The sequence below is a fragment of the Lynx rufus genome, unplaced genomic scaffold (genome assembly GCF_022079265.1).
Source record: "Lynx rufus isolate CCGP_SWC_20201006 ecotype Redwood Valley unplaced genomic scaffold, mLynRuf1.p SCAF_24, whole genome shotgun sequence".
Taxonomy (NCBI): Eukaryota; Metazoa; Chordata; class Mammalia; order Carnivora; family Felidae; genus Lynx; species Lynx rufus.
The window spans coordinates 14,272,441-14,285,708 of record NW_025814839.1 but is presented as its reverse complement, the minus strand read 5'-3'; the positions used below and the strand labels follow the sequence as shown (position 1 = coordinate 14,285,708).

General features: G+C 54.0%; 1 protein-coding gene across 2 annotated transcripts in view; it reads left to right on the top strand.

Moving 5' to 3' along the window:
- The first annotated feature begins 9,136 nt into the window (after window positions 1-9,136).
- The window catches only part of BCR (BCR activator of RhoGEF and GTPase), a 128,803-nt gene continuing 124,671 nt past the window's right edge, over window positions 9,137-13,268 (top strand). The window contains exon 1 of one of the 2 annotated variants that reach the window (XM_047087979.1): window positions 9,137-10,647. In XM_047087979.1, coding sequence (XP_046943935.1) covers window positions 9,336-10,647 — 1,312 coding nt within the window. In that variant the 5' untranslated portion in view covers window positions 9,137-9,335. The remainder of the gene's footprint in view (window positions 10,648-13,268) is intronic. The other variant, XM_047087978.1, reaches the window with a different exon arrangement.

The window sequence follows — 13,268 nt, the reverse complement described above, 5'->3', positions numbered from 1 at the left end:
CCCTCCTCTTCTAGGGCAGAAAGGGCTCCTGAAGACTGGGGGGGGGGGGGGGGGACCTGGGTACACCATTGCCCAAGAAGCCCAGGACTTCAGGCGCTGCCCTGATATGAGACCCCCTCCCAGCAGCTCCTGGGCTCCTCTGCCATCTGCTGTGGCTCCCAATGTCACCTCCCATATGTCGGGCCTTCCCCTGAGAGAAGTTGATCGGCAGACGGGAAATGTGGCTGTCACACCGCCTCTGCCTCTTTCCAGGCAGCCCAGATCCTTCCTGGCCTCCACCCCCACATCCAGACGCCTCCCCAGCATGCAGGACCACCAGCCAGCCACCTGTCTGAGCCTGCACCCCAGCCTGCTGTCTACAGGCCCTTCGCTCTGCTTACTCCCTACTCTGTTCAGGAACACATGGTGGGTGGTCTGGGAAACAAAGCAGCCCCAGGGCTCCCTTGTGCCCCACAGGTGGGTGGCACCCCCTGGCCTGAGGGTGCTCTGGGCCTCTGACCACTGGTAGCCACAGCCTAGATCATCTCACAGGCCATGCTTTCAGGAACAAGCTCATCTTGTCTCTGTGAAAGCTGGAAATGACAGCCAGGATACCCCCCTGGGACTCCCTAGCTGTAGGGGCCTCATCAATAATTGATTCTGCAGAAAGCAGGTGGAGTTAAGTTGAGGGGGGCCTGGGAGGGAAGGCCCACACACTCACTCATTTGGAAACCTTGGCCAAGGAAGTCCCACAGAGGTCGCTGCTCCCCACTCTGGGCCTGGGGCTGGTGGTCTGGAGGAGGTGCCCAGCCACGCACTGTCCAGTACAGCACAAGCAAACAGACTAAAGAACAGCTGTATTGATCGCCCTAGTTTTCTGTTTTTGCCTGCAGCTCCCAAGGGCTGACAGATGACAGATGATGGATGACAGATGACAGATGGGGGTCACATGGTCACATCCTGCTTGAAGGGAGCCCTCCTTTGGCCTCCAGCCCCCAGAGCTAGTGAGGATGAGGGTACAGTCAGGACAGGGAAGGAGCAAGAAAAGGCCCAGATTTTCAACGTTTTTATTTATTTTTGGGACAGAGAGAGACAGAGCATGAACGGGGGAGGGGCAGAGAGAGAGAGGGAGACACAGAATCGGAAACAGGCTCCAGGCTCTGAGCCATCAGCCCAGAGCCTGACGCGGGGCTCGAACTCACAGACCGCGAGATCGTGACCTGGCTGAAGTCGGACGCTTAACCGACTGCGCCACCCAGGCGCCCCAAGGCCCAGATTTTCAAGTTGGTCTTAGGGTAGGTGTTACAGCAGAAAGCCTTGCTGTCTAAAAACCATGTCTGACAATCCCACCTGATGGCACAGTGGTCCAGGACACCAATTTGGGACTCGGGCACGCTGGGTTCAAGTCTGTGACCCCTACTTACTGCTGTGTGACTAAGGGATCACTGTGCCTCTCTGAGCCCTTTTCTCTGTGGCTGTGAGGGGGGAAGCAAGTCACATCTATGGAGCCCCTAGCCCCAGGCTGGGCAGCTGGCAAGAGCTGGGTGGATGGAAGCCCCGAAGACTGTGCAAGTCTCATGGGCAAAGCCATTGTGCCCACAAAGTGCCTTTGTACCCACGGAAAAGGTACCCGCGAACTTCCTTGAAGAGTTAACCGTAGACTTGCCATGTGGTCCAGAAATCCCCTTCCTAGGAATTGAAAACAAGGATTCAAACAAGTACATGTGCACACATGTTCAGAGCAGCATTATTCACACTACCAAATGTCCACCAATAGATGAATGGGTAAACACAATGTGGTAAATCCAGGGGTGCCTGGGTGGCTCAGGTGGTTAAGCATCTGATTCTTGGTTTCATCTCAGGTCATGATCTCACAGTTCATGAGTTCGAGCCCTGCATTGGGCTCTGTGCTGACAATGCAGAGCATGCTTGGGATTCTCTCTCTCTCCCTCTCTCTCTGCCCCTCCTGCACACACTCTCTCTCTCTCAAAATAAAATAAAAATAAACTTACAAAAAAAAGAATGTTGTATATCCATGCAATGGAATATTTACAGCCTTAAAAAGGAGTGAACCACTAATACAGGCTACAACATGGTTGAACCTTAAAAACACTGCGCTTAATGAGGGGCACCTGGGTGGCTCAGTTGGTTAGACGTCCAACTTCGGCTCAGGTCATGATGTCAAGGCTCCGTGAGTTCGAGGCTCACATAGGGCTCTCTGCTGTCAGCCTGGAGCCTGCTTTGGATCCTCTGTCTCCCTCTCTCTGCCCTTCCCCCACTCGCCACTCTCATGTGTATTCTCTCTCTCGAAAACAAACATTGGGGTGCCTGGGTGACTCACTCAGTTAAGCATCGAACTTTGGCTCAAGACTTCAGTTCCGGTCATGCTCTCATGGTTCGTAAGTTTGAGCCCCGCATTGGGCTCTGTGCTGACAGCTCAGAGCCTGGAGCCTGTTTTAGATTCTGTGTCTCCCTCTCTCTCTCTGCTGTCCCCCTGCTCTCTCTCTCTCTCTCTCTCTCAAAACTAAGCATCAAAATAAACTTTTTTTTTTAATTTTTAAAAAACACTATGCTAAATGAAAGAAGCCAAACACAAGAGGCCACACATTATATGAATCCATTCATATGAAATGCCCAGACAGAAAGGAGATTAGTGGTTGTCAGGGGCTGGAGAGAGGGAAGTATCGGGAGCCATTGCTTAATGGATGTGGAGTTTCCTTTTGGGTGATGAAAATATTTTTGAACTGGATACAAGCTGTATGGTTGCACACCATTGTGAATACACAAAATCTCTCTGAATTGTTCACTTTAAAATGGCGAATTTTGTTATGTGATTTCACCTCAATTTAAAAATACACTTCTTGCTCAAAGCGTTTGATATCCATATGTTAGAAAACTGCCGTTATAAAGTGATTTTGTAAGAAAATACACCTTTTTACAATTGCTGTCACCACTGATATTCATATCTACCAGGTTTAAGCTGGGAATCCTGCCCCCTTTGATGAGTGCCCTTGTGCAGTGCACATCCCGTCCAACCACAGCTGGCAGACCTGGTGCCTGGAAGTCCCCCAGGACAGGGGTGGCCAGTCCATTTTACAATGAACAAATAGAAGTTTGAATGATGTCAGTCTCTTCCTGGTTTCATACTAGTGGGGCCTTCTGACTTTAGAATGATGCAAAGAACGTAGGCTCTTGAGCTGGAAGACAGTCTCAAGCCTGCCCACAGCTGAAGGGATGTGTGACCTGGAAACATATCTTCATCTGTGGAGTGGGGGTAAATCCCTGGTCTGATGGAAGCATTAAAAGACATGCTAGAAAAATGCTCCTTCTTACCCCTCAGTGAGCAGGACCAGGGGCTGCTTATACCCAAGGGCTGGTTTAACTTACCCTTAGTGATGTTTGTTTTTTAATATAACAGCCTTATTGACTTATAATTTACCTATCATGCAATTCACTCATTTCAAGCGTATAATTGAGTGGTTTATAATGTATTCACAAAGTTGTACAAAAATCACCACTATCTAGTTCTATGACATTTTCAAAAAGAAACTCAATGACCATTAACAGTCACTCCCCATTCCTCTCACCTCCTTATGCCCAGGCAATCACCAACCTACTTTATTTATTTATTTTTTAAGTTTATTTATTTATTTTGAGAGAGAGAGAGAGAGAGCAGCATAAGCAGGGGAGGGGCAGAGAGAGAGGGAGAAAGAATCACAAGCAGGCTCCTCGCTGTCAGCACACGAAGTCCAACGTTGGGCTCAATCCCACAAACTGCAAGATCATGACTTGAGCCAAAATCAAGAGTTGGACGGACGCTTAACCAACTGAACCACCCAGGCACCTCCCTATTTTCTATTTCTATAGATTTGTCCATTCTGGACATTTCGTATAAATAGGATCATATAGTATGTGGCCTTTTAGGATAGGCTTCTTTTACTTAGCCGAAGTCTTTCAAGGTTCATCCGTGTTGTAGTATCAGTACTGCATTCCTTTTTATGGCTGAATAATATTCCACATTCTGTATGGATGTACCACATTCTGAGTAACATGTTATTCATCTGTTGATGGACATTGGGTTGTTTGCCAGAGCCAGTTTTGACACATTGGAAGTTCTGCATTCTGTCCAGCAGAGGGAGTTGTTGGGTCCCAGACTCTCCTTCCAGCAAAGGGAAAGAGGGAAAAGGCAGCCAAGTAGCCTTGGGGAGGGTTTTGCCAGCATCTCCATCTGGGCTCAGGGATGACTGAGAGTGCCTGAGGGGTGTGTGTGTATGTGTGTGTGATTTTTTTTAACACAATGTGTTGTGTGTGTTTGATTTTTAAATAAACTACAGAGCCACATAACCACCATCTATTGGGAGTGATGGGCATGTCTGCTATCAGATCGTGGTGATGGTTTCACAGATGTCAAAACTCATCAAAGCGCACACTTCAAATATGCACAGCTTATTGCACATCCGTTATACTTTAATACAGATATAAAAAATAAAAAACAAAAAACAAAATCTATTTTCTCATTACAAAAGATAGACATTTTCATTATGAAGAATTTAGAAAAGCATAATGATGAAGAAAATAAATGTCACTTGCTACTTGGGGCTTGCAGAGCCCCTGGTGAAGTCCCCTCCACCTGATGAATCCCTTGGAAGGCTCCATGAGCCAGCATCAGCTTCCAGCTTGTGCAGCCAGGCTCTGAGGCCCACCTTGGCTCTGCTGGCCTCATAGTGCCAGACCCAGGGTACTGCCACCTGAGAACTTGGCAGTCATCACAGGGGCCCTGCCTTCTTCACTCGATCCAGACCTCTCAGGATTCTTGGATCCCTGTCACTTCTCTGGCCAGTGCCTCTCAGTTTCTCTGCCTCTAATTCCCTCCTAGTCCTGTCCCTAATCCTTCCTCACCTAGTCCTTCCAGGGGTTTGGGGAGAGTCTCCAGCCCTATGGCCATAAACACTAACTCTCCCACTGTTCCCACTAACATAATTCTCCCACTTCTGTCTCTGCTTTTTTTTTTTTAACATTTATTTATTTTTGAGAGACAGAGAGAGATAGAGCACAAGCAGGGGAGGAGCAGAGAGAGAGGGAGACACAGAATCCAAAGCAGGCTCCAGGCTCCAGCTGCCAGCACAGAGCCCGACACGGGGCTCGAACTCACAGACCGTGAGATCATGACCTGAGCCGAAGTCGGCCACTCAACCAACTGAGCCACCCAGGCGCCCCTCTGTCTCTGCTCTTGATGGCTCCTCGGTACCCCAGACTCACACTCTCTCTACCTGACTCCCCTCTGTAGATGAGCTATAGACACTTGAAGCCTCACATGGGCACCCCAGTTTCCCCATCACACTCCCCCTTCCTGCCTCCATATCCAATCTATCTACACATACAGAACAAACCTGGAAACTGAACCCCTCTCTAGTGCCTTGCTTCCCCCTAGCCTGGGTCTGAGTCACCAGAACCCCTCACCTGGGCCTGTGGCACAGCCCCTGTCCACTTACCCTGCTTCCACCTCCCACCTCTCACCTGTCCACAAAACAAATTTGAGCAAGTCACTCCACTGTTTATGGCAGATACTGTGGCTACCTGATTTTAAATTAATTAAAATTATATCAAACTTGGGGCACCCAGGTGGTTTAGTTGGTTGTGCGTCCTACTCTTGATATCGGCTTAGGTCATGATCTTGAGGTTGTGAGATCAATCCCGACATCGGCTCCATGCTGAGCATGAAGCCTACTTGGGATAATCTCTCTCTCTCTCTCTCTCTCTCTCTCTCTCTCTCTCTCTCTCAATCTCCCTCCCACAACCCTGAGATCAAGGGATGCATGCTCCGTGGACTGAGCCAATCAGGCACCCCCAAACTAAATTTTAATTTTTAAAGAATGTTTCTTCATTTTTGAGAGAGAGAGAGAGAACACAAGCAGGGGAGGGGCAGAGAGAGGGAGACACAGAATCCGAAGCAGGCTCCAAGCTCTGAGCTGTCAGCACAGAGTGCAACTGGGGCTGGGGTGGGGGGCGGGGGCCTCTAACCCATGAACTGTGAGATCATGACCTGAGCCAAAGTCAAACACTTAACCAACTGAGCCACCCAGGTGCCCCAGGCCCCAAACTTAATTTTAAATCAAACTAGATTTTTCCAGTTCTTCAGCTGCAGCAGCCACATTTTGAATGCCTGGTGATCGCATGGGGAAGCTAGTGGCTGCTGTCTTGTTCAGTATAGAGTGTAGAACATGTTAATCCTGGTGGAAAATTCCACCAGACACTACAGGCTCAGAACCTTTCAGAGGCTTTTCCTTGCATTTAGAATAAAACCCAAACTTCTTACAATCCTGAAAGGTCCTACCTTGCCTCTGATGTCTCTTCCTGCCACCCATAACAGGCTCCTCTCCTAACCTTACTGTGCCTCAAACATACCTAGAACTTTGAAGTCTCTCTGTCTTTGCCTTCCTGCTCCTCATCTTTAGGACAAACTCAGATGTCACCTCTCCTGGCAGGCCTCCCCAGACCTCTTCCCTGTCCTGGATCCCCACACAGCACACACACCCCTGATATGGCCTGGCTCTGCCTGTCTTATCCTTTCCTCCCCCACTCATGTCCATCTTTCTCTCCGTGTTGTGTGTTCCTCCAGGCCACACACAGATTCCTCTTTTGGCAAGCGCTGGCTGAGCATCTACTATGTGCTGAGCACTGGGGAGTCAGTGGGTGAACTGAATAGACAGAGCTCTGTCTTGGGAATTTAGATCTAGCTGGGGACAGACACCTAATGGGGGATTGTATGTGGGCCCCACGTTCCTCCTCACTCCTTCCTCCCTGGGGGAGGGAAGGATGATAAGAAAGCTCTGCAGGAAAAGACCAGAGACCCAGGGTGGAAGTGTTTTCAGCAAAGAACCAAGGATGAGAGGAGTGTCCTTGGGGCCAGAAGAAGCTATCTCACAGGGCAGATAGCCACTATCTTCCGGTTTCTGAGTTAAGTTTGCTTATGTACAATATTGGAGGCGGGGCTGAATTGGGGCCTGCAAACCAGAGAAAGCGACACCCCACTGACAGATGAAGCCCCCTCCCCACCATTCTCCGCAAAGTATCCTTTTCTTTCCCAGGTGGTTAATGATAAAGTCCCTGATGAGCCCACAATTCCCTGCCCTGGAAATGGAGGGGCTCCATCAGCAAGGGAAGAAAGCAGTATGTGCTTTTGGAATTCTCTCTGGAGACAGCCAGATAATGGGGTTCTGGAAGCCTGTCTGACCCAACTCACTGGGTGACCTGAGCAGGTCACCTGAGGAAGGCAGCTAATATTGATCATAAGCAGCTATGTGCCACACCCTTTGAGGTCAGGACTTATTCCCATTTTAAAGAAAAGGTCACTGAGGATGTGAGTACTACTAGGATTCCAGCCTCGCCTGTCCAGCTCCAAAGTCAGGACATCAACTCATTCTGTTTCTTTGACTGCAAAACAGGCTTTACAGGAGGACTTGCCTGCCTTGAGGGGGTTCTGCAAAGTAAAGGAGTTGGGTAAGGGGACAGAGGGCCTCGAAACAGGAGAGAGAGCAGGAGGGTGGAGAGGCCTGCAGAGGGCGGCAGTGAGCTGTGCCTAGAAGCACCTGGATGTCAGGGCCCAAGAGTTTTCCAGTAACCCTCCAAGGCCATCTCCCAGAGCACCAGCCTTAACAAGCAGTCGTGGATGGAGCACCACATACCATTTATCAGGGTGGGTTTCATGTTTGCCCCAACTGGGTGCTTTACACATGGTGCTCACATTTTATATATGGGGGCAAAACTGAGGCTCAGAGAAGGGAAAAGAACTGCTCAGGTCACAAACCTGGAGTGGGGAAGATGTGAACCCCAGCCAGGCTGGACTGGCTAATAGCCCTGGGCTCTGTTTCTTCTAGATTAGATGCTGGGGCATCTCTTCTGGGTGGCACTGGACCCGGAGTGGGGGCAAGATTACACCTTATATCCATGCAGGGACAACAGCCCCCAGAGACAGGTATCCTTGTTCTCATTTCAATGCCAAAGGAAACTGAGGAACAGAGGCAGTGGTGATCAGGACCCAGGCCCAGTTGTTTGGTTGACAAATCCTGTTTCCTCTTCCCCCACCCAGCAAGCTGCTTTGGGTATTTTCATTTGGTGCCCATCAGACCACCTGACGTGTGCTCTCTGCTGTGTGTTTAATATCTCTGGAGTGCCAGAGATGATTTTGTTTCACTGCTGGCTCTAGACTGTCCTGTATTCCACCCAATCCAAAGACGACCCCCTTAAAGGGAGACCAAACACATAAGCTCTGAGTCAGGCAATCCGGGGAAAACTACCCTGGCCTCTGAAGCTCAGGAGAGGCCAGCGGACAAACATACAGCTCAGGACCACAGGGAAGGCCATGTGGGTGTTGAGTGACCTGGGGGAGAAATTCCTATCGATTATCTCTGCGACAATGCCCTGTGGCAGCTGATGCATCACCCACCCCAAGCCCACAGCGCTGTTGGTCTTGGCGGCCCAACCTAGCCCACGCTACTTCCCTAGGTGACCTGCCACTCCAGGCTCTTGTGCGCATAGGGGCCAGGAGGGTGGCCCCCAGAGCGCTCAGCCCCAAAGCTGGAATGTGGCTGCTGGGCTGTGGGGAAGTGAAGATCCAGGTGTTTCTGTTCCAGGAGTGCAGAATTAGCCAGGGCCTCTGCGTGGGACGGGTTCGGCCACCGCCTGGGACAGAGTCTCCCCAAGCGCGGAGACCGAGGGAGGGCAGGGGCTGGGTGGGGGCGCGGCTCCTAGGCAGCCCCTCCCCCCACCCACAGTTCACCCCCCCACACCCGGAGCCCTCGGCGCGGCCCCTTTAAGAGGCCCGCCGGGCTCCGTCAGCCGCGCCACGGCCACCGCCCCCCGGCCCTCCCCTTCCTGCGGCGCCGAGTGCGGGCCGGGCGGGAGTGCGGCGAAAGCGGGCCGGGCCGAGCGCAGCCCCTGGGAGGCGGCGGCGGCCGGGGCGAGGTGCGGGAGCGAGAGCAGAGGAGCGTGCCGGCGGCGGCCATGGGCTAGCGGCGCCGGGCCGAGCGGAGGGCAGCGCCCGCGCCGCGCCGCGCGGAGAAGCCCCGCACACAATAGCGGCGCGCGCAGCCCCGCGCCCTTCCCCCGCCCTCGCGCGCGCCCGCCCCCCTCGCGCGCGCCCTCCCCCGCGCCCCGCGCCGCCCCGGGGAGCCGAGCCCGCCGCCTCACCTGCAGCCCGGGAGGGGGCGGGCATTGTTCGGCCGCCGCCGCCGCCACCGCTGCGCGGGGACATGGGGGCCGCCCGGCGCCTGGGGCCGGGCCTGGAGAGGTCGCCGAGCCGCCGCTGAGGCGGGCCCTGCGCGCAGCCGGGCGGTGCAGGTGAGGCCGGCCGCGCCATGGTGGACCCTGTGGGCTTCGCTGAGGCGTGGAAGGCGCAGTTCCCGGACTCGGAGCCGCCGCGCATGGAGCTGCGCTCGGTGGGCGACATCGAGCAGGAACTGGAGCGCTGCAAGGCCTCCATCCGGCGCCTGGAGCAGGAGGTGAACCAGGAGCGCTTCCGCATGATCTACCTGCAGACGCTGCTGGCCAAGGAGAAGAAGAGCTACGACCGGCAGCGCTGGGGCTTCCGACGCGCGGCGCAACCCCCCGACGGCGCCGCCGAGCCCCGAGCGTCCGCACAGCGCCCGCCGCCCGCGCCCGCCGACGGCGCCGACCCGCCGCCCGCCGAGGAGCCCGAGGTCCGACCCGACGGAGAGGGCTCCCCGAGCAAGGCCAGGCCCGGGGCCGCCCGCAGGCCCGGAGCCGCCTCGGCCGCGGACCGGGAAGACCGCGGGCCCCCCACCAGCGTGGCGGCCCTCAGGTCCAACTTTGAGAGGATCCGCAAGGGCCACGGCCAGCCCGGAGCCGTGGATACCGAGAAGCCCTTCTACGTAAACGTCGAGTTTCACCATGAGCGCGGTCTGGTGAAGGTCAACGACAAAGAAGTGTCCGACCGGATCAGCTCCCTGGGCAGCCAAGCGATGCAGATGGAGCGTAAGAAGTCCCAGCACGGCACCGGGCCGAGCCTGGGGGACGCACCCAGGTCCTCTAACCGGGGCCGTACCTCGGAGAGCAGCTGCGGCCTCGACGGCGACTACGAGGACGCGGAGCTGAACCCCCGCTTCCTGAAGGACAACCTGATCAATGCCAACGGCGGCAGCAGACCCCCTTGGCCGCCCCTGGAGTACCAGCCCTACCAGAGCATCTACGTTGGGGGTATGATGATGGAAGGGGAGGGCAAGGGCCCGCTCCTGCGTAGCCAGAGCACCTCGGAGCAGGAGAAGCGCCTTACCTGGCCCCGCAGGTCCTACTCCCCTCGGAGCTTTGAGGACAGCGGAGGGGGCTACACGCCAGATTGCAGCTCCAACGAGAACCTCACCTCCAGTGAGGAGGACTTCTCCTCCGGCCAGTCCAGCCGCGTGTCCCCCAGCCCCACCACCTACCGCATGTTTCGAGACAAGAGCCGGTCACCCTCACAGAACTCACAGCAATCCTTTGACAGCAGCAGCCCCCCGACGCCGCAGTGCCAGAAGCGGCACCGGCAGGGCCAGGTCATCGTGTCGGAGGCCACCATCGTGGGCGTCCGCAAGACCGGGCAGATCTGGCCCAGCGATGGGGACAGCTTGTCCGGCAGGCTGCCTCAGGATGGCACCTTCCATGGAGACGCAGGTGGGTACCTCCACCACCTTGGGTGGGCACACCTGCCCTCTGGCTGGAAACGATTGAAAAGAAAAGGGGTCGTTGGCCAAGGGAGAAATAGGTAGATAACCTTTTTTGGATTGATTTTCACGCTGGACAGGAAGGATTCATGCTCTTCTTGTGCCTGAACAAACGCCATCCCCCCACTTTCTCCTGAATGCAGATTCCCAGTGTTTGGACTGCAGTTGGGTTGGAAGGGGCGGTGTGTGGGGATGGTAGGCGGCTGTTCCTTTGGTTCTGGAGTGGTGTGCTTCTTGTGGGAGTACTCTCTGGGTTGGGACCATGGTGCCCTGGGCAGTGATCTCCTTGCCTTTGATCATGCTACTCTAGGCACTGGGGATGGTATTAAGTGGGGGCCATCTCTGCTGTCTGGAATGGGTGTTTTCAGTAGAGATTGATCTGTGTCTTGGGAATTCCCTGCCACCCCAACTGTTCCTGACCTGGAAGAGTTACAAGACACGTCTGGAGAACCCAAGATGTGCTAGCTGCTCCCAGGCCATAGAAAGTGTCAGGTTCGCTTGCTAACCGTCGGCCCGAATGCAAGTCAGAGCAGGTGAAAATAGGAATTAGGAGGAAGTGAGGTGACAGGCAGTTCTGACTCAGTGGGCCACTGCAAATCGACAGGGGTAAAGATTTTATCCAGGGCTGAAGCACAGCCACACCTGTTCTGATTTGCCTGGCTTTGATGGCAGACATCACCCATCATTACTCATCCATAGGTTCCTGTGTGCATCTTACCCCAGTTTCATTTTCTGATCCTTCAGTGCACTCTTGCTTCCTTGGCTTCCCGAGGATGAGTATACACTGGTGCTCATTTTCGCCTCCTAATCCGTGGTCTGACTCTTGGGATCAAACCCATAGAATTGTGTATATAACTTTGGGGGTGATGGGACTGGGTTTTAAGATCCAGGCACAGTTTGTAAGATTGGAGTAAGAAGAGGGTGGGGCGGGTGTGGGGTTTGGATGGGCTGTGTGTGTGTGTGTGTGTGTGTGTGTGTGTGTGGCTGTGGGGAATCTCTTGGAGTCCCAGTCCCTGTTGGGCTGATCTGGTTTTCTGCTCCATTGATTTTTCTTTTTCTGCTGATGGAGTTGTATGTGCTTCGGTCCTGAGAATCCTCTTGAAACAAGTAAGGCTATTTTTGGCTCTGTCAAGAGGCCTTTTTGTGATCAGTGCTCTGTCCTGTTTGTTTTAGATACAGCCAGTTGCTGATCTTCCATTTGCAGCTTGGGGTGGCTGCGGCCTGCTGCTCAGACCTGTGGCCGGACCCAGTTGCATCCCCTGGGTCCCTTGCTGGGGGTGGAAGGCTGTAGTATTTAGAAGCCTGCTTTGCAGGCAGAGCAGCTCTTCTGGGGTCTGGAGGATTGCCCTGTGGTCACCGGGCACCAGCCTTGTCTGGCCAGCTGTCGACGGAGCCAGCCAGCTTGAACTGGCCGGGATCCCGCACCGGGATGCGGGAGAACGTGCTCAATAAAGAAAATGAGAGGTTTTCATGGAGACCTGCAATCTGAACTGGTATTCTCTTACTGATGGTGAATTCTGAGTTTCCAGAAAGTGGGGACCGGTCGGACCGAATGTGTTCTCAGTAGGTTGCCCTTTGGGCTCTCTTCCGCTTCTCTTCGACTCCTCTGGGCTCTCTCTCATACAGCTGCTGCCAGCGTGAGACCCTGGCTCTGCGTGTAACCCACGGTAGGCTCTCAGAAAATGGCTGCAGGGTTAATTTTACAACTCGGATCCCACTCTGAGGACTTTCTGGATCTTTCTCTGAATGTCTTCAAGGCCCCATGTTTTCTCTCCTGTTAGGTTTTAGCTCTGGGAGTCTTCAGCTCTGTGCTCAGCACTCCTCTGAGGGTAGTGGCTGGAGGGGAAGGAGGGAACCTGTGCTGGCAAAGCCATCTGTCTCTTTCCAAACTGTTTACTGATGTTCTTTAGACAGCCGTGGGGCCTGCTGGCCAGGGCTGCGCCCTGCAGAGGGACAAAGAGGAAAATCACAGCGTGGAAGGGAGTGGAAGCACCCTAATTTTTCACAGCAGCAGCAGACATGGAGACCCGGATCTAATAGCCTCAGCATCCTTTTGGATGTGTGTGCTCTCATATTTTTGAGTTGAGGGCCCCTGGTGTCGAGGGAAGAAGCTGAAGTGACCACCTGCCACTTTGTGCCAGGCATGAGGACGGTGTGCCTCATGCAGGGCCCCTCGCAGGCTCTTACATCACCCTCTGATGGGTCTGCCCAACCATGGCTGAAGATGAAACCAGGAAGTGGCAGAGCTAGGATTCCAGGGGTTCCGGGTCCCTGCGGGAATGCAAATGCGTTCCTTCTGGAACGTGGCCACATTAGGGTGTTCTCTGCATCGCCCTACACTGAACCTGAAAATCATGACTGGATTGGCCCAGGGGTGCTTCCCCTGCACACACTCAGGGCCCATCAGCCGTGAGCCCTGCTGTGTGCGAGCCCTTCCCTTTCTACCATGCAGGCGACATAGAGACAGTGTAGTCCTTGCCATCCGGGAGCTTACAGGTTAATGGGAGATAGGAGCACACACATACATCGTTTATGTGTTCAGAGAGAGTGAGATCAGGGAAGCTTCCGGAG